The sequence below is a fragment of the Cryptomeria japonica genome, chromosome 3 (assembly GCF_030272615.1).
Source record: "Cryptomeria japonica chromosome 3, Sugi_1.0, whole genome shotgun sequence".
Lineage (NCBI taxonomy): Eukaryota > Viridiplantae > Streptophyta > Pinopsida > Cupressales > Cupressaceae > Cryptomeria > Cryptomeria japonica.
Genome location: NC_081407.1, coordinates 588212820 through 588231700, shown reverse-complemented (window position 1 = coordinate 588231700; position 18881 = coordinate 588212820). Strand labels below are relative to the sequence as shown.

Genomic DNA, 18881 nt, shown 5'->3' with positions numbered 1-18881 from the left:
GAAGTGGGATCAATTAAATAAATAAAATCTTTATTTAATTTTAGAGAAGAACAATTTCAATAAATAAAAGTATTTATTAAAAAGGGCTAAACTAAATTAATTAAATAAATAAAGATTTATTTAATTAATAGAAGAATTAGGCTTAAATAATTAAATAAATAAAAAATTATTTATTTAATTAGAGAGGACAATTTTAGGTGTCTACACACACACAAACATGTATATGTATATACATACATATATACACATACATATATACATGTATGTATATGTATATATATGTATGTGTGTATATATATATACACACACATATACATACATATATGTACATATCTATATATATCTATGCATGCATGTATGTATGTATGTATACAAACACACACACACACACACACACACTTATATATATTAGCCCTCCCAGGGGTCGAGAGGGATATTATTGTATAGCTTATTCTAGCAAGATAATTAATTAGAGGGTTCTCCATATCTGTCGAGACTCAATAGTTGGGTTTGTGCCTTTTAACCAAGATTGAATTCAATGGAGATAGAGTTCGATGCAGATGGAGATAGGTCAACTATGTTGGCAATTGACACTCATCCGATGGATTTTTCGGTGGTTTCCAGTGGCTGAATATTTGTTTAAGGTTGTCATTGATGGCAACTCTTCATAGAGATTCGATCAGGTGGTCATAATTCTTTCTATCTAGAAGCGGGTAATAACCGTTAGTTGATTAACCGACATTTTAGGAAGAACATAGCATTTTGGGTCTGGAGGCTTTCCAGTGATTGTGATGCATTGAAGCATGTTTTGGATTATTGGGCCAACTTAGACACATCATTTTATTATTGTTTTGGTGATCTTCATTTATCTTTTTGGATCCGATCAAGCCAACATGTGACTACATGTTTCATCTTCAGGCCGACATGGTAAATGATCTATTTTGTGGTTGTCGGTATATAAGTTTGGTGTAGGTGATATTTTTGATGCATGGTGTGATTGTATGTGAGTGAACGGTGACCGAGAATCCATTTTGGTACAGTTTCACATGCGCATTCTTGATCTGGTAGTTGACTGAGACAGAGAACAAGGCAAAATGGAGCAGAACAAAAGGTGTTCCGGTCAGTGTGTTTAGCACTTAACGAAACTCATCCAGGCATAGTAGATGCTATTTCAAAGTTTATACATTGTAATTCATCACAGTAACAACTTTGTAAGCCAGTGAGACTTCCTTGAGGGTTGTAGCCTTCTGGGTTATTGTAATTGAGCAGTGAGCTCTAGGCAGTGTGCGTGAATGCTTGTGCATTCCCATTCTGTAATATTTTTTTTCTACAGGCCATAGTGGAATAATATTGTGGGTTCAAATCCCACTATGGTTTTTCCCATTCAGGTTTCCACGTAAAAATACCAGTGTTATGATCTTGTGGTTGTTTGTTTCATGTTTCAGCATTTCAACTTTAAGTGTTTGTATCCAGTGGTTGAAAGTTAAGTTTAAAAATCTACTAACCGATAGATCACTGATTCACCCCCCCTCTCAGTGAGCCCTGATTCCAACAGAGTGTTATTGACCACCTTAAGGTTGGGACAATAAGTACTCGATAATTGAGAAACTGACTATTCTAATAACTATGACAAATAAAAGGGCGTCGATGGATAGGACAAGCAAGTATTATTATCGCCCAATAGTCGCCCTTCTCCCTATCATCTAGTAATAAGATTGGACCCCATCACTATCATCTAGTGGGAAGATTTTCTTTGTAGACAAATAAGATAATATTCATTAGTATTCACAAGCAAATGGCTTGGGCTTACTCTGGCAAGCGTGTGTTGGCAAATATCAAGACCCCTCCCGTAGTATACATGACCTCTCGACAATATAATAGCAACCCTCTTTATTTATCAATGCAAGGAATAAGGGGGTTAATTAATTAGCTTGCTAGAATAAGGAGGGAAGTATATTTTCTTATTCTAGCAGGTTAATTGGTTAGTACATGAATATATGATGTAATGGATGTATATATATGAATGAATGTAATTTATTATAAATTTGTTTACAAGTTTATTGCAATTTAAAATGTCCATTTTTATTACATCACACCAAGGGTCAAGGTTTTTATGTGGAGAGAGAGAGAGAGAGAGAGAGAGAGAGAGAGAGAGAGAGAGAGAGAGAGAGAGAGAGAGAGAGAGAGAGAGAGAGAGAGAGAGAGAGAGAGAGAGGCAATACCCTCAATCCTATACCATCAATCATGTATCTTAGACCCTATACCAATAACATCAATGATAAATGGTCATATACCTTAAACCATATATACTATAAACCACACACACACACACACACACACACACACTAACATATCTAGTTCTACACTTCAATCTTTACACATTGGATGGTTTTTACATTATCAATTATTTTGGTACAAGTTATGTGACATGCACACTTGGTGATGTGATTTTTAGGATGGATCCACTTTGAAAATTATTAAAAAATAATCAATAAAAATTACAAAAAATATACAACTTCTAATACTCACTCTTAACTACATTTCTACCAATGACTTTTTTAAAATACTGAATGCAACTAAAAAAATTGAGGGGTACACACTAGACACTGTTATGTTTTACTGAAAAAAAAAAAAAAGAATACTTTTGTGTTCGTGAAACATTGGATCCTCTTAATCTTATCTATTTTTGAAAAACTTTAGTAGTTTAGAAATTAGGATCAGAGTACTATAGTTCTTGTTCTTTTGGTATCTTCAAATTTTGAGTGCATGAATCTCGAACTACTCACCAAGTTCAGTTTCAACTGATTTTTTTTTTAAATGGACACTATTGACCTCCTTTTTGTGTGCCATCTTGGTGCACATACCCTACCTAAAAACAATCTAAATATTGTCATCCTTAGACATCTTGAGATGTCAAAGATCATAGAGAACCAAGTTATAGAAGTTTGTTTTCTATCATATTAAATCCATGTGTTATTGAGTACATCGAGGATGTTACTCTCTAAATATTCAAAAATTGATTCCACATGCTTTTAGCTTCCATATTCTAAGATCAAATTGAGAGCTAAATGCACCTATCAATTTGTATTTAGTTTTTAAAAAATAATATTTCGATATCATTTCTTAGAACCTTAACTAAATCTAGGTAATTTGTGCTTTGATTAAGTTGAAACAAAATTGAAAGACGAAACTATTAGGAATTGACATTTATTTTAAATTAGAAACTCATCAATTGTTGTTTTGGGTAAGTGTTGCTAAAGGGGGGAACTCCCTTTATATTAATCAACAAAAATATAAATATTTAGTGCATGATGAACACAAATCCCTTTACACACTCATAGATCATCTCAAGCTAAGAGAGGGAAAAAAGGTCCCCATGCATACTAATGAAACTGCTAAACTAACAAATAGATATTTCCTTGATACTGACCCTATATAACATCAATGCCTGCTCTGAGACTTTCTTCAAGTTGACAACTTTAGCATTGAAGATACCTATGATCAGACCAACAACAGGATGTTCTCGAATAGAAAGAAAAACTACCTTAACCACCACTTTGTTCTCCTCTGAAACTATGTGGTTTGCAAAGATATTGCCCTAGGTTAGACAACCCATAACTTGCACCACAGGAGAAAGGAATGATTCATATAATCTTCCATCGTGAACATGCATGTCATTCCACTCAAAGATGACAATCACTTTTGTTATAGCTTTGATGTCCTCATCCTCGTCTCTTGATCTACTCTTCCATAGTGTAATTCCCCACCAAGGAACCCTAGAGGATATGAGCTAAATACACATAATAATACATGAAAAATGTTTTTTTTAAGTAATTAAGATAAACACATGTATCATACACAAGTACTAAAGCTCAAACCTTAGGATTAGGTCAACTTGTCAACAACCCACACTGCATATGCACAAGATTTAACACCTAAAAAATCAAATGAACACATGAGGAAAGGTCTCCAAAACCCTAGTAGAATTTTAATGAGGTTATTAGTCACACATTACCCTTCTCGAAGTTACAAAATTTGAATCAGAAAAAATGAGACCATCTACTAGGTCTTAGGTATCACTGATTGGCTCTACCAAGCACCTACTCATACTTAAATGCCATTGACACCATCCAAAATCACCCTAAACCTACTCAAGACATCTCTTAAGGTTCCTAGAAATCACTAGATTTGAAATACAATTGAAATAGAGTCAAGCTAGCTCTTCAAGCTCTCAAAAACCCTACTAGACTGAACTATAGAAGTAGGGTGCCCAAACTGGGCATAGATGCCCAAAAAGGACACTTGTGTGCTAGGAGGACATGTGCATGTTGCGCTAGTGTCCTCAGCTTGCACCATGGTCCTGAGCTCATGCATTAGTCCTAAACTCATGCTATTGTCCTCTAGGATCGGTAGACCCATGTTGTCACTCTTTCACCACACATAAAAAGTAGTGGTAATCCAATAACAATGGGCTACAAACTTTGGTACATCTTGATTTTTTCTAAAGTCACACATTCTTAAAAAATATAATAATATAAGTCTTGAGAGGTCCCATTTGAAGGAATTAATTGAAGAGGGTTAAATCAAAGCCTCTTAGACCAAACCCCCTTGGATAGAAGCTCTCTAGTCTTAAATCACACTTGCAATGGAGTCTCCTTTGCACCTATCAAAATGTGACACAAAACAACTTTTACATTAGCTTTTGAGGGGTCAAATGAATTCATTTAGAATTTTTGTTTAATAAACATATAGTGCTTATTATAAACTTTCCAAAAAGTATAATTTTGAATATATTTAATTTCATTAATATATTCATTTTTTATTTCTTATTAATGTAGGTTTTTCATCGAACATTAAGATCTTTGTTTCACATAGGTGAAAAGTAAGTAAATAGTGATTTTTTTTTGTTGTAAAAAATATCTTTTCTCTAAGTATTGATACCCTGATTTCAACACAAAAGGAAGATGTTAATTCAAATGCATACGAAATTTTTTATTCATGACATAATACACCTTTGTCCAAATTATAATTACCCTCACTTAAAAAATATATGCAACAAAAAATTATGAAAAAATATCCATACACTAGATATTGATGTGACAAATCTATATTTTAAAAAATAGAATTTAATTATTTCTATAAAAAATGTTATGCATGACATGATAAATGTCACTTCTGAAAAATGCTAATTACTTTAAAAAATAAGTCGTTGAAAGTTACGTAAAAATATGCACAATTTATTTTAATGTTTCAGCCCCTACAAGTATTAGAAAGTGAAGATGTGCAAAATGTTGATTGCAATATCAAATTTGACCAAAAAGTGTAACTCATTATTGCATCAACACACATCTATCCTGGCCTTGATGAGCTTCTCGGTTAAGAAAAATGGACCCTCAGATGCTTCAAACATATTGGTGAAGAAAAAGTACATGTGACACTTGGGTTGAGAGAAAGTGACAATTTCAAGATCCTTGTTTAAAAATGATTGTCTTCCTCCTGTTGCGGGTACATTTCAAATGTCACACATTATTACTTCACACATGTTAGATTCGACGTTGGCTATGCAGGGGAAAATTTGCACCGCACGGCCAGCGCCTTCCTCTATGCATTGCACGGCCTGTCAGCAGTCTGTAGCGCCTTTAAACGGAAAACGCCCACTTGCACCCTCCGGAACTTCCAACAGTTCTCGCCGTTGAATTTTGTTTATAATGTTTGATTTTTATATTTTAATTTATTTTTAATAATAAGTTATGTGTTTAAATTTTTTTTATTTTTTTATTTTTAATATTAATAGGAAGTTTTTAATAAGTATAATTTTTTTTGAATTTATGTATTTAAATTTTTAAATAATAAATTATTATTATTTTTCTTTAAATAGCTTTATTTATTCTAGTAATATTGAAATTAATATAATAGTATTACATAAATATAATTTAAATAATATATTAATTGACATCATTCCTTGAATCAATGAAAATGTCAAATTAATAGTGTTTATAGATAAGATTTAAATGTATCTTTAATAATGTAAACACATATTTTTTAATCCAAAAATATCCATAAAAATAACTTCCTATGATTTTCTTGGTACCTTAGAGAGAATCATCTAACTTGTATGTGTATTATGATGGAGAAGTTGCAACATATCTGAAAGCATTGGTTGAAAAGTAAAATATTTTCATACTTAACATAATAACAAGCTCATTACTTTATTTGATTATGTGGTAAAATGATAATAATTGAAAAAGGTATTTCTGTTTTACACAAAAGAATATTGTTATTCATATAATTTGACGTCATTTTATGAGATGTTAATTTTTACATTTCTTGTTATTTTAAATATGATGTATCCATATGAAACACAATAGATCAAATGTTGGATGGGAAGTGAGAGACAACATAAACATACCATGACGATGAAGAGATATAATATATAAATGAAAACTTAAAGCATCATAGAGCTACCACCATGATTGGAAATCAAATCCATTGCAAATGCACATATCATTCATATTAGTTACAATCACAATATATGAAAGCTCACACCACCAAATTTATTGTCAAATGTGAGCATAGGAGATATCATTGCAATGCCATATTATGTACATAATAAGAAATGTGACCATCGTGGTCTTAAGAAAGTTAGCCAATTTTTAAAATATACAATAGTAGTCTAACTCAAAAGTACAATATACAAATGATGTTTTCATCTTAATTCCACAATCCACTCCCTCGAAGATCTACTTTTAAAATATAGTTAAAGTACTACAAAATTAATACATTTTTTTATAATACACTACATGATAACCAAAAAAATGTTGATCATGATTATCTATATAAATATCATCAAAAAATGCAAAATACATCGAATTAATTTTCAAATTAAAGACTCCTAATTGATTGAAGTTCATTTCATACTTACCATTTCCACTTTGTAGTGTGTCCATTATTGTTATTGTTTGATTAAGATCAACAAAAAATTGTTGCATTTTTTTCGAATGCTTTGTTGACCATCTAAAGCTGCAATTGTTGGGTCATTGACAAAACCGGTCAATCCAGAGAACCGGTATATGTGCTAAGATTTGTCATTGATGTCTAACACTTATCAGTGAAGTGGTATCGGTAGAGTGGTGTTATTCAGTAAGCAAAGGTGATGACTTACAAACACATGGAAACAACATTGGTAACAAATGACCAAAGGTTCAATCAGCTCAAGGAAAGATAGACTAAGCCAACTAGTCTGTCATTCAAGAAGATCGGTCACTCTGATGATGATGAAGTCACAAAAGGTGACTCAGGCAAGAAAACTTGAGGTGGTATGCAAATCGAATCCTCATTGGCAAACAGGGGAAGAAACTTGATGCTAGCATAACAAACTGGCAATCAAAGAATAAACTGGTAATATAGAAGTGCAGTGGCATACCGGTACACCGGTATGACAGAAGGAAGATAGGTGTTCACCATAAATCTCAGAGCGGTGATCGGTTATTTAGTTGCGGTGGCAAAAGATGAGTTGGTGAGTTTGTGTCTATGCCAAATCACATGTTGGTAAGGTCAACTTCAGTTATCATGCAGTCAAGCATGATTACTTGCGAATTTTCTGGTTCACACTTAATTGACTGAATACGACCCAAAAGTTACTATCTTTGGAAGATGCGGTGGCAGATTTTGTTGAACACTTGGCGGAAATGTTGTAAGGCGCGCAAAGAAAGAGTGGGAGATTTTGAATTTGAAATCTTCCTAAATCTATGATTGCTTTGATTGAGGGATCACCTGAAAGTGTCGACAGAAAATGTATAAAGTGTTTTTGTATTCGTTCAGAAAGACTAGATCGTGAAATTTGCAACAAGTAGACCTTGTTGAAGGCAATCCAAAGTAAGGCGATCCAAAGTGAAGAAAAGAGAGAGAGGAAGTGCTAAAAGGTTTTAGCAGAGCTGAGGGTGTTTGAGGTAGATTGACTAAGAGCAGAGCCTAGAGACAGAGAACCGACAAAGTGCAGAGCCGAAGGTGAGAGGATCGACAAAGTGCAGAGCTGAGGGACAGAGGACCGACTGAGTGAAGAGCCTAAGGTGTAAGAAGAAAACCGGTGCAGTGCAGAGAAGACACAACCGGTGTGAATAAAGTGTGATTCATATTGAAATCTGATCAAGCTATCAGTAGCTAATTCAACAGATCATTCATTTATTGCCTTCTAACCATTGTAACATAAATCCCTTAACCAGGCGGATTTTAACAGGTCCCTTTTGTAAAATCTCTTAACTGGGTGGCACCTAATAATGTCTTTGTAATCTCCTAACATGGATGGCTCCTCACCAGGTATACTCCAGAAGAGTACAAGTTTTGTGATTTACTACTCACACCATGGTTTTCTCCCATTTGGGTGAGCTTTCATATATTGTGATTGTAACTAATATGAATGATATGTGCATTTGCAATGGATTTGATTTCCAATCATGGTGGTAGCTCTATGATGCTTTAAGTTTTCATTTGTATATTATATCTCTTCATCGTCATGTGGTATGTTTATGTTGTCTCTCACTTCCCATCCAACATTTGATCTATTGTGTTTCATATGGATACATCATATTTAAAATAACAAGAAATGTAAAAATTAACATCTCAAAAAATGACGTCAAATTATATGAATAACAATATTCTTTTTAGTGTAAAACAAAAATAACTTTTTCAATTATTATCATTTTACCACATAATCAAATAAACTAATGAGCTTGTTATTATGTTAAGTATGAAAATATTTTACTTTTCAACCAATGCTTTCAAATATGTTGCAACCTCTCCATCATAATACACATACAAGTTAGATGATTCTCTCTAAGGTACCAAGAAAATCATAGGAAATTATTTTTATGGATATTTTTGGATTAAAAAATATGTGTTTACATTATTAAAGATACATTTAAATCTTATCTATAAACACTATTAATTTGAAATTTTCATTGATTTAAAGAATGATGTCAATTAATATATTATTTAAATTATATTTATGTAATACTATTATATTAATTTCAATATTAATAAAATAATAATTAGTAAAATAAATAAAGCTATTTAAAGAAAATAAAAAATATAATTTATCATTTAAAAATTTAAATACATAAATTCAAAAAAAATTATGCTTATTAAAAACTTCCTATTTATATTAAAAATAAAAAAATAAAAAAAATTTAAACACAACTTATTATTAAAAATAAATTAAAATATAAAATCAAACATTATAAACAAAATTCAACGGCGAGAACGGTTGGAAGTTCCGGCGGGTGCAAGTGGGCGTTTTCCGTTTAAAGGCGCTGCAGACTGCTGACAGGTCGTGCAATGCATAGAGGAAGGCGCTGGCCGTGCGGTGCAAATTTTCCCCTGCATAGCCAGCGCCGTTAGATTCTACATAGATTATTTTGGTGGCTCAGACTGCATGCGTCATGTCTTCTGTATTCTACACTTGTTTATGAAAAGCATACCCTGCCGAAGCATTCGCAATTAATTCAAATTGCTTGTTTAAATGGACGGAAACATAGCAGTGCATCTAGCAAAGCCGCGCCTGCCGCCTCCAACTACTTCCTGTAAAAGTAATTATTGAAAGGCTACTTGTGATCTCCAAATGCTGTGGGAAAGATATGCCCTATCTTCAAATCATTGATGTTTTTGCATTTGTACTTTCCTTCCTTCTATATATTCGACACCTTTGTCATTTTTAGTGTTGAAAAATAGCTTCTTCATGCGGCAATGCAAATATGGTTTCATCTTCAAGAGGAAGGCATTTCGATGGAGATTTGAAAGAATTTTTTTCTTCAACGCTTCGTCGACTTCCTGGGTAAAAGAGCTATGTTCCTTCTCTGGTCCTTTGCATACTACCTCAGGATTCTTATCTTTCTCTTTGGGATTTTCTGTTTTTGACTCCTGGATTATGGATCACTATTTAAAGAACTACAGAGTGTTTGAAAAGCCTAGGAAGGGAGAGTTACCGAATTGGGAATTGTGTTTAAAGTTGCATGCCCTGATAGATTAGATGCAGTAAAAAAGGTTATTGGGGAAGGAATTTTGTCCTCGACGGCTCCTAGAATTATATTTCCCTCTCAGTTACTCTCCATCTTCCTTTCAAACTGTCTTGATGTCTTATAGTCTTTTGATATGCTAAAGGCTATTTGTGATGATGTTGTTCAACTTGGGATTCTCAAATAGGGGGAATTACTTAAATGTGTCCAAAAATATGATTTGGCTTCAGGGAATGGTTATATCCTAGGTATTTTTCCAAGGTGGGACTTGAAACATTCAAATACAGGGGAAATCTTTGATGATTTCATAATAGGATTGCGCAATGATGATCCATGGAAGCTCTACAACGCTCAGCAGACATATCGACATGATATTGATGCTGCAAGAGTTAAAATGCTTAAGGATAAATTCTTTGCTTTATCCTTTCTTCTTTCCCACCCGGTTTCACATCGTCTCCAGGTTGTTTCTCATACTGCGCAGCCACAAACAGATGCAAGGAAAAGGCGATTAGGTGAATTTTATGAAGAAGGTTCAACCTCTGCAAAAAAGCCTTGTCGTTAAAGATATGAAGGCCTTGTCTGTGAAATGCATTATGGGATTTTTGGGCTAATACATCCAAAATTTTGTATATTATAGAAGGAATTTAATGATTATAGTAGTTGGGTTTTACTGTTATTTGCCTTAACATAATTATGAACTTGTTATCGGATATGTAATACTCTTATATTTAGGCTGGATATGTCTTAGTAATTTCGTTGATTTCAATTGCATCTTATTGCAAATTTTTCTCATTGCTAGTACTATAATTCTGGCTTTTTTTTAACATTAGAACACCTTGGGATGCTTTCTAAATTGTCTCGAACGAGCTCAAATTGACTCAAAACCACACTAAACTTCACTAAAATGGTCAAGACACCTTGACAACTTTGAGTGAGGACTAATTCACTCTCTAAGACTATTCAAGTTGCATCTAGATTTTTTTAGTGCATCAATTAAAGTGTTCCTTCAACATTTCCATGATACATCAAGAATTGACTAAGTTACAATGCAATAGACCATGCTTGATTCCAATGTTGATGCACACAAAACTAATCTAGAATCCATATCATTTACTTTCAATTACATCATTCTACTCTTGTAGTGTTCATTATATATATAGTCAATGTTTACAATGTTTTGTTACAATATACAAATTATTACAACTTTGCATGAATGAAAGAATAAGAATGTACAAGTGATGAAGATGAAGGAAGAGCTCTCCATGATGATCTTGATCCAAGTCAATAGTGATTCCAATGCCACTCAACCATGTGGAACTCTTAGGTCTACCCCACCATGTTCATGGGGATAGTCACATGGCCAATATAGTCACACAAAGCATACAGTGGGGATGGTAGGCTTACACACATGCTATATAGAGTGCATACACAACACACAAGAACATACAAGATCACAATTCAACATCAAAGATGAAAGCAATGCAACCTTCATAATTCCATATCGAGTCTCTACTCAAGACCACACAAGGCATTAGATTCTAGATTACAATCAAGGGAGTGTCATCATGGATGACACCACACAAAACCAAGAATTCTCTCATACGGATGAGAATGGTGGTCATACAAGATCTGAAGTGCAGGCATGTCTTCCCAATGCATCCTTGGCTTCATACTAGAGCTTAAGGCATGATTAAGGAACCAATTATCTTATTAAGTGTTTACCCCAAGTTTTATTATTATGTTTTCACTTGATTAATAGATTCCCAAAATGTGATTGATAGCGTGTCACTTACAAGTCAGGGACATGTTAGGAGCCACTCTTCATACTCACTCTAGGACCTAAACCTAGGTTCTTCCCATTCCCAATCAATGAGGTAAGAAAATGCATCAATTTACAACATTACAAAATGCCATTTTACACATGCATAATTGCCCAATGAACAAAAACAGTGCCATGAGAATGGATCCAATTCGATCCCAAATTAAAAATTATAAATATAATTATATTGTCCCAAATTGGAATTCCACATTAAAAGTATCACAATTCACTTTTATTTCAAATCACAATTTTGGAAAAAAAATAGTCCCATGGCCATCCATCATTAAAGGACCTCCCAAAAACCTTCATTTTTCAAAATGCAAAAACTAAAAATGTAAGAATACCCTTTTGATCCCCATGTGTCCAACACCATAATAACACACTCACTTTGACATTTCACACATTCCATACAAAATTGGGCGGCATAACATTTCATAATTTACCATGCTTTTAAATTTCGTTTGAAACTAATTGGGGAACTCATAAAATGAAACGGTATAAACTAAGAAAGTGTTTGAAATAATCTAACAAATATTTTGCAATAATTTAGAAACATATAAATTGAGAAAACAATAAGAAATCAATCCCTAACTCAAATTTGGGCTCAAATTTTCAAAATGCAACCATTTTTCACACACCAAGAATGAGGTTGAATCCTTTGGACATCATTAAGCATTCACCAACACAATTTCAATAAGCTCCTACCAACAATAATATTCCAAACAAATCTCTCCTAATGAATAATCCAAAATCTCAATGTAGTAGGGTTTGAGAGCACCAAAATGAGAAAATAAGACTAAGTGTGAAAATAAGCTTCTAATTAATCAATATAAACTCACTTTTTGAAGTGGGGTAAAATAATATAAATTAACTTAATACTTAAATCAATAATAAAATCCCCAAATAAAATCAATAATAAAATACCCAAATAATCCATAAGGTTAAATCACGCAATTCTAAATATGTAAAATACATATGAGGCACATTAAACATTTTCTATATATATATATATATATATATATATATATATATATATATATATATACCAAAACGACGATAAATTACTAATGACCTAATATGCACCAACAATCGTCATGTGTCTTTCACAAGATGCAATAGGGTGCACTAGTCATTACCAAAGGAATAACTAGAGGCATATACACACAACACGAGGGAAATCATCTTGATTAGGAATGATGGGTATGGCTAGGTAACAATAATGGCCAATGTGCTATTTCTTGCAATCATCGTTGAGGAAATAGGCATGCTTAAACCTATGGAGCCAGGTGGAGTCAATGACCTGTACCTACATCACTCAACAAACACTACTAGTACCTATGTATGGATTTAATAGTCGAAGCGCATATACAATCATTCCCCATTTGGGGTCACACGATAGCATGATCAATAACATAATACATCATCAAATCAACACAAGAGACTCGTTGCGTCAAGTACTTGCCTATAAGTGTTATAGTAGATATTGTTAGCAAAAGTAGTTGATGATTGTAGTTAAATTAGTGGAAACATTGAGCATTCAAGCACATCGTTAGTCATCTAACTAATTGCTTTTTGTGATGCTCAATATTAGTAACATGGCTTTTTAGTAGCTACAGTAAAATATAGTAAATGATTTTCTTGCACATTTTAGCTCATTTTTTTAGGTGATGTGTAGGAAGACAAATGTTTGTAGCAATAAAAAAACTTGAGCATAAAATTTTTGTCCATCTTATTTTCCACAAGTCCCTTTCAATATTGTTGCTGACCTCTTCGACTAAGAGTTTGGAATTGCAAAAAATGCGTTTGTTCCTTTCAAATGTGCCAAACCAACATCGAAGGCATCAAAGACTAGATGGCACCCCACAGAGCCTACCTGTGGAGCCTTAGGCATCCATACCATAAATTCACTAATTCTTGATTCTTGGAGCCCATCCAATTCAACTTATTTTGGAGCCAATCCCAACACTTGCCAACAAATGGACAATTCAAAAGAAGGTGGCGACAAGTTTTCACATTGGATCTTTACAAAACACACTAGTTTGGCCCCTTAATACCACTAATATGAAATCTATCACATGTCCAAATTATTTTGTGAAGATTAGTCCACAAGAAAGCACTCGCTTTTGGGAAGAACAAATTTATCCCAGCAAAGTTTACTTCTCAAACCTCCAACCTCCCTTTGATTTTACAACATTTTGATAGCCAAGCTTGACCGAGTACTTTTTTGACTTATCTCCACACCAGATAATTTCATCCTTTGCCACATTTCGACAAACCTTCTTATTAGCAAGAAGACATCAGTTTTTTTAAATATATTAATATGAATTTATTAAAAAGTAACATATACATATTTATTATATTTCTTTATAAAAACAATCAAATTACATATATGTCGACATCTCTAACTTTATATAATAGTTTACAATAATATGAGTAATTGTATATCTAAACTATACATTGTCATTTAGCTAAGCAATCATATATGTAGGAAGATCCCATTTGTCAAAGTTATCACCTTGATGTTGAACTTGGTTTAAAATGTGCCTTAGAGTTCTAACCTTAGTGGATGACTTTTTAATCACATATCATCATCCTCAACAATCTAAACTACCAACCCTTAAACTTTTATGTACTTTTCAAAATAAAAACAAAACATAAAATTACAAATAATGAATGATTTTAAAAAATAAAATTATATTAATTTATAAAATGTATACATAATATATACATTAAAAAAACAATTCATATTCTTTAATGTCTCAAATTAAAAAATGTCTACTCCTGAAGTTAATGGACTTCAAATGAGTCTATCAGAATTAAGTCTTGCTAAATGCAAATTAGACCATCAATTAAAAACATATTAATTCGAAAAACTAACACAAGCTCATGAAATTTACTACATCTTCCAGCAAAAGTGAAAGTTTGAAGAACATCCATTTTACAGAATTCAAATTCATCTAATACATGATATTGATTTCATCTCGTATGATGCTTCAACTTAATGAAAAAAACCCACGAATCCACTGAAAGAAGAACCATTTCTCAGATCACAAAGCTTACAAGAAACATCATCCATATAAACTAAATGCAGAAACACAGTCGGTTTCAGCACCCCCAAAATGGCTGAAAATAAACAGCTCCTACGTTAATCTGTTATTTGGATCTTTCGAACACTCAGTCCAGAGAATTGGGTGTGGTGTGTCTTGGATGCAGAGTGACCAAGAGCCCATTTTTCATGAAAAGATTCACTCCCAGCTTTGGCACAACCACCACCCCTTCCGCAGCCTCCATGCGATATCGATAAACAAGAAGAACCGCCACCAGCTTCATCTGCAAATAGGCAAAGTCCTTCCCTGGACAAACCCTCGGCCCTGCATTAAACACCGGGTACTTGCTTGCTTTCTCCGCAACATAAACACCCTCTTTCAACCACCTCTCTGGTTTAAATTCCCTACAGTCACTTCCCCATATACTCTCCGCTCGCCCCATTCCATATATGGAGAACATGAGTGAAGTGCCCTTGGCCAAAACCCTCCCGTCGGGCAAAACCTCTCTTTCCTTCACCTCTTTGAAGTTGATTGGAAGCGAAGGGTAAAGCCTCAGCGATTCAGAAAGCGCCGCGTGCAAATATTGCATCTCCTTCATATCCTCCACCCGCAGCTCCTCCGCCTCTGGCTCCCCCCTGCTCCTCCGCCGCTTTATAACTCCTTCGATTTCCCCTAAAATTTTGCGTTCTACGCTAGGGTTTTGGGTGAGCAGCCAGAAGAACCAGGAGAGCGCAACAGAGCTCGTGTCCCGCCCCGCCAGGACGAAATTAATACAAGTATCTCGCAGCTCTGTTTCGTTCGTCAAAGAGTGCTCCGCCTCCGCTTGCATCATCAGTTTTGAGAGCAAATCGTGGCGGCGATCGGTGCCGTCGCCCACCAGCTCGTGGCGGCGGAGCGAAATGAGGCGGTGGAGGAAGCTATGAATGAGTTGCAGGGACACGTTGAGCTTCTCTTCGGAACCAAACCCTAGAAACCTCATTAATTTCCAAAGCGTAGAAGGGATAATAAAGCGGCGGACAGTTGCGTCCAGAGCGTCGTCAAATGCCCGGGCAATGGCCTCCGCCTCTGGCTTTTCAAAGGCCTTTGGATTCAGGCCAAACCCTACCACGCACATATTTTCAAAAGTGAAGCGGACGAGCAGCTGCTGAAGATCAACTACGGCGCCGCTCTCGCACGCCGCCTGCGCGACGGGTAGCAGCCTGCACTTCACGAGCTCCTCGAGGGTTTGAATCAGATGGGATTTGTAGTCGTGTGAGTGGAAGATGGAGCTCATTATCTTTCTGGCCCCGGCCCATTCTTTGCCATCTACATTGAGGATTCCCTTGCCCATAAGATCTTGGAAAATGGAGTTGAAATAGGCACCTTTGGGGAAATTCCCAAATTTCGTTTTCACCATGTATTCAATGTTTCTGGGATCTATTGTGACAAGGGTGAACATTTTGGTCATCCATGGAGGCTTGAAGTCCAGTGTCCCACCGCTCTGTATGAGCACCTCGCTGCTCCACTCGTATATTTCATGCAGATGCAGAAAAACAGAGGGAAGCATTCCTACCACTGGCCAGCTTAGGGGTCCCGCTCTTCTGTTTCCACTACTCAAGCACTGCCATAGTACCCAACTCAATATGGAAACTCCTATGACTAAATACACAGCTTCAGCCCTGAAAGCTTCTAAAATCATCGTGTACCTCATTGGAAGCTTTACCTGGTTTGAGCCATAAGAGGAAATTCATTCTTATATCATTTTCTTCTGTCTCAGTCATAATTATCGCAATTACTCAGTACTTCAATACCTGCATTACAATCACAGCTCAGAATTGCAGGTTTTCACATCTGGGTTCTATATCTACGGATGATTTGGGTTAGTTAATGAAAAAAACCCAATATTTGGAACGGTGCAGATTTGTTCCAAACAGAAAGGAATTGATCAACACTTCCGAAATTCTTCTTGTTTAACCACTTTGGATAAAAACTACAGGAACTGATCTAACAAGGACATGTTTTAAAGAGCTCACGGGGACCATATTAAAAGCAGTCGATCCTGGACAACATTTATTGAAGAGAACATAAATGTTCCTTTCCTTCCGTCATTATTCCATCCACTTGGCTGTTTCTTGCTCTTACAACACTTCATGCCATTAAACAAGGTTATCAGAATTCCAGGATGCCAGCCTGTAGACTAAAGGTACTATTCACTGTATTCATAACTCCTAGAGGCAGAGTTTGAATTTCAATTTATTTGTTGATGGCTATTCCTTTGAGTTCAAATGCAAATTTACAACAAGATTTTCCTGTATGAATTTGTGATGTTTTCTAATGTTTTTATGTAGGTAGTTTGTGGATAAATTTAAGTTCGGTTATTAATACTGAAGCCATAGCAGTGGTGTCTCTACTGCTCTTTTCCATGTCCTTCGTTGAATCCTTCTGCAAGGCTTTTACTGCTGCCAGTGATGAGTTCGTCTACAACTTTATAACGTAGTTGCATGGGTAGGTGTTACTGTTCAGTAGTAAAGGAGATCTAATAACCGAACAATCTAAGGTGTAGATTTATTGAATGAATGAATTTAATTAATAATATCTATTAGGCCAAACAGTCAATGGGTCTCAAGGTGTAGATTCATTCTTCTGAGCTTGGAGTTCATGTTCACTATCTGCCAGCGGCTATTAGCATACTGGATCCAGTCCACCCATATAAAGTATATATGCATGCCAATATGGATGCCCAAGATGTACTGTGAGTCTGGCCATTGCCACGGCCATGGAAATATCACTACTGGTCTAGATGTGTATGTGTATGTCGAGGAAAACTGAAAAAAATCCTTTTCGAAATATTGTTTCAGGAGATGTAGCTATGTTTAAAAAACATACTTTAATGGTACGTTTTTATGTGGTTACATAGCTTATTTTGGTTAGCAATCACTGCTGAACTTTTTTGAACAGTAATTTGTAGAGCTGGTGGTACCATGAATATTAAATTTTGCTTCTTATTTATAAGGAATTGTGTTAAATGATATTCTTAAGTGAAATTCTTAATAATAATCGTTGCAAATAAGATTTGCCAAAAAAATTGGTAAAGCTACATTCATTTTTAGTTTTACCAATAAGCAGCTGTTGCTTATTTCCAATCCCCTATTTTCAATTTTTAAAGATTACATTCTCCACTAAATTTGAAAAAGATGATAATTTATCTTTTTTCTTTAAAAGAGTTTCTTCACGTAAGTCATTATATTATGGTATATTATTTATTTGTTTATTTCACTGTAACTATATTGTTTGTTTTATTTTTGTACACGTCTTCTTATAGATTAGCATAAGCATATTCTACATCTTTGCTTTCTTTCATTTGATATTAGAGCTTGATCATCTTGATAGGTGTTAGGAATGAGAATTTTGATACTAATCCTTGCTTGATTGGGAGTCTATGTAGAAAAATGTCTTTTTTTGCAAAATATAAAATCTAAAACACACATCTAGAATAGAGATGGAGAAGTTCTTAGGTAGAAACTTTGAGCTTGGAAGTTCAAAATAGAGGATATGCTTATGTATAAAGAGATCTATCAATTCTAATATCTAGATCAAACCCTGCTACTATGTCACAAAATGATCATTACAAAATATGTTGAAAAGCTAAATTTCTTTTAGACTATTTGGGTGAGATGAAAGATTGCTACAACATACCTTAAACTTAATCCTCCGTAAACAACTTTTTTTGAGAAAGAAGTGGTAAACATCTAAATGCTTTCAATATGTTTGTGACTCAGATACACTATGTTGGAGTGAATATAGAGGAGTGTCATGCCCCATAGCGGCAATGATGGTGAGCGCAGTTAGCCACAAACTGTCGAGCCATAGAATTGTAGGGGGGCCCTCCGAGTTTACGCGAGTTGGAATAGCAGTTCCCGCCCCTTGCTACGGTACCAAATAAGTGACTACTGGAATCAGGATTTTGAGCATAAAGATCCCACTGACCTTTCAAAAAAAGGGGGGGTTTAAACCTTGGGGATGTGG

General features: G+C 34.7%; 1 protein-coding gene across 1 annotated transcript; it reads right to left on the bottom strand.

Moving 5' to 3' along the window:
- Window positions 1-14740: 14740 nt before the first annotated feature.
- On the bottom strand, window positions 14741-17077 carry LOC131042659 (cytochrome P450 86B1). The gene has a single exon (XM_057975980.2). It carries the CDS (start codon window positions 16564-16566, stop codon window positions 15004-15006), a length of 1563 nt encoding a protein of 520 aa, XP_057831963.2. The 5' UTR covers window positions 16567-17077; the 3' UTR covers window positions 14741-15003.
- Window positions 17078-18881: the final 1804 nt, after the last annotated feature.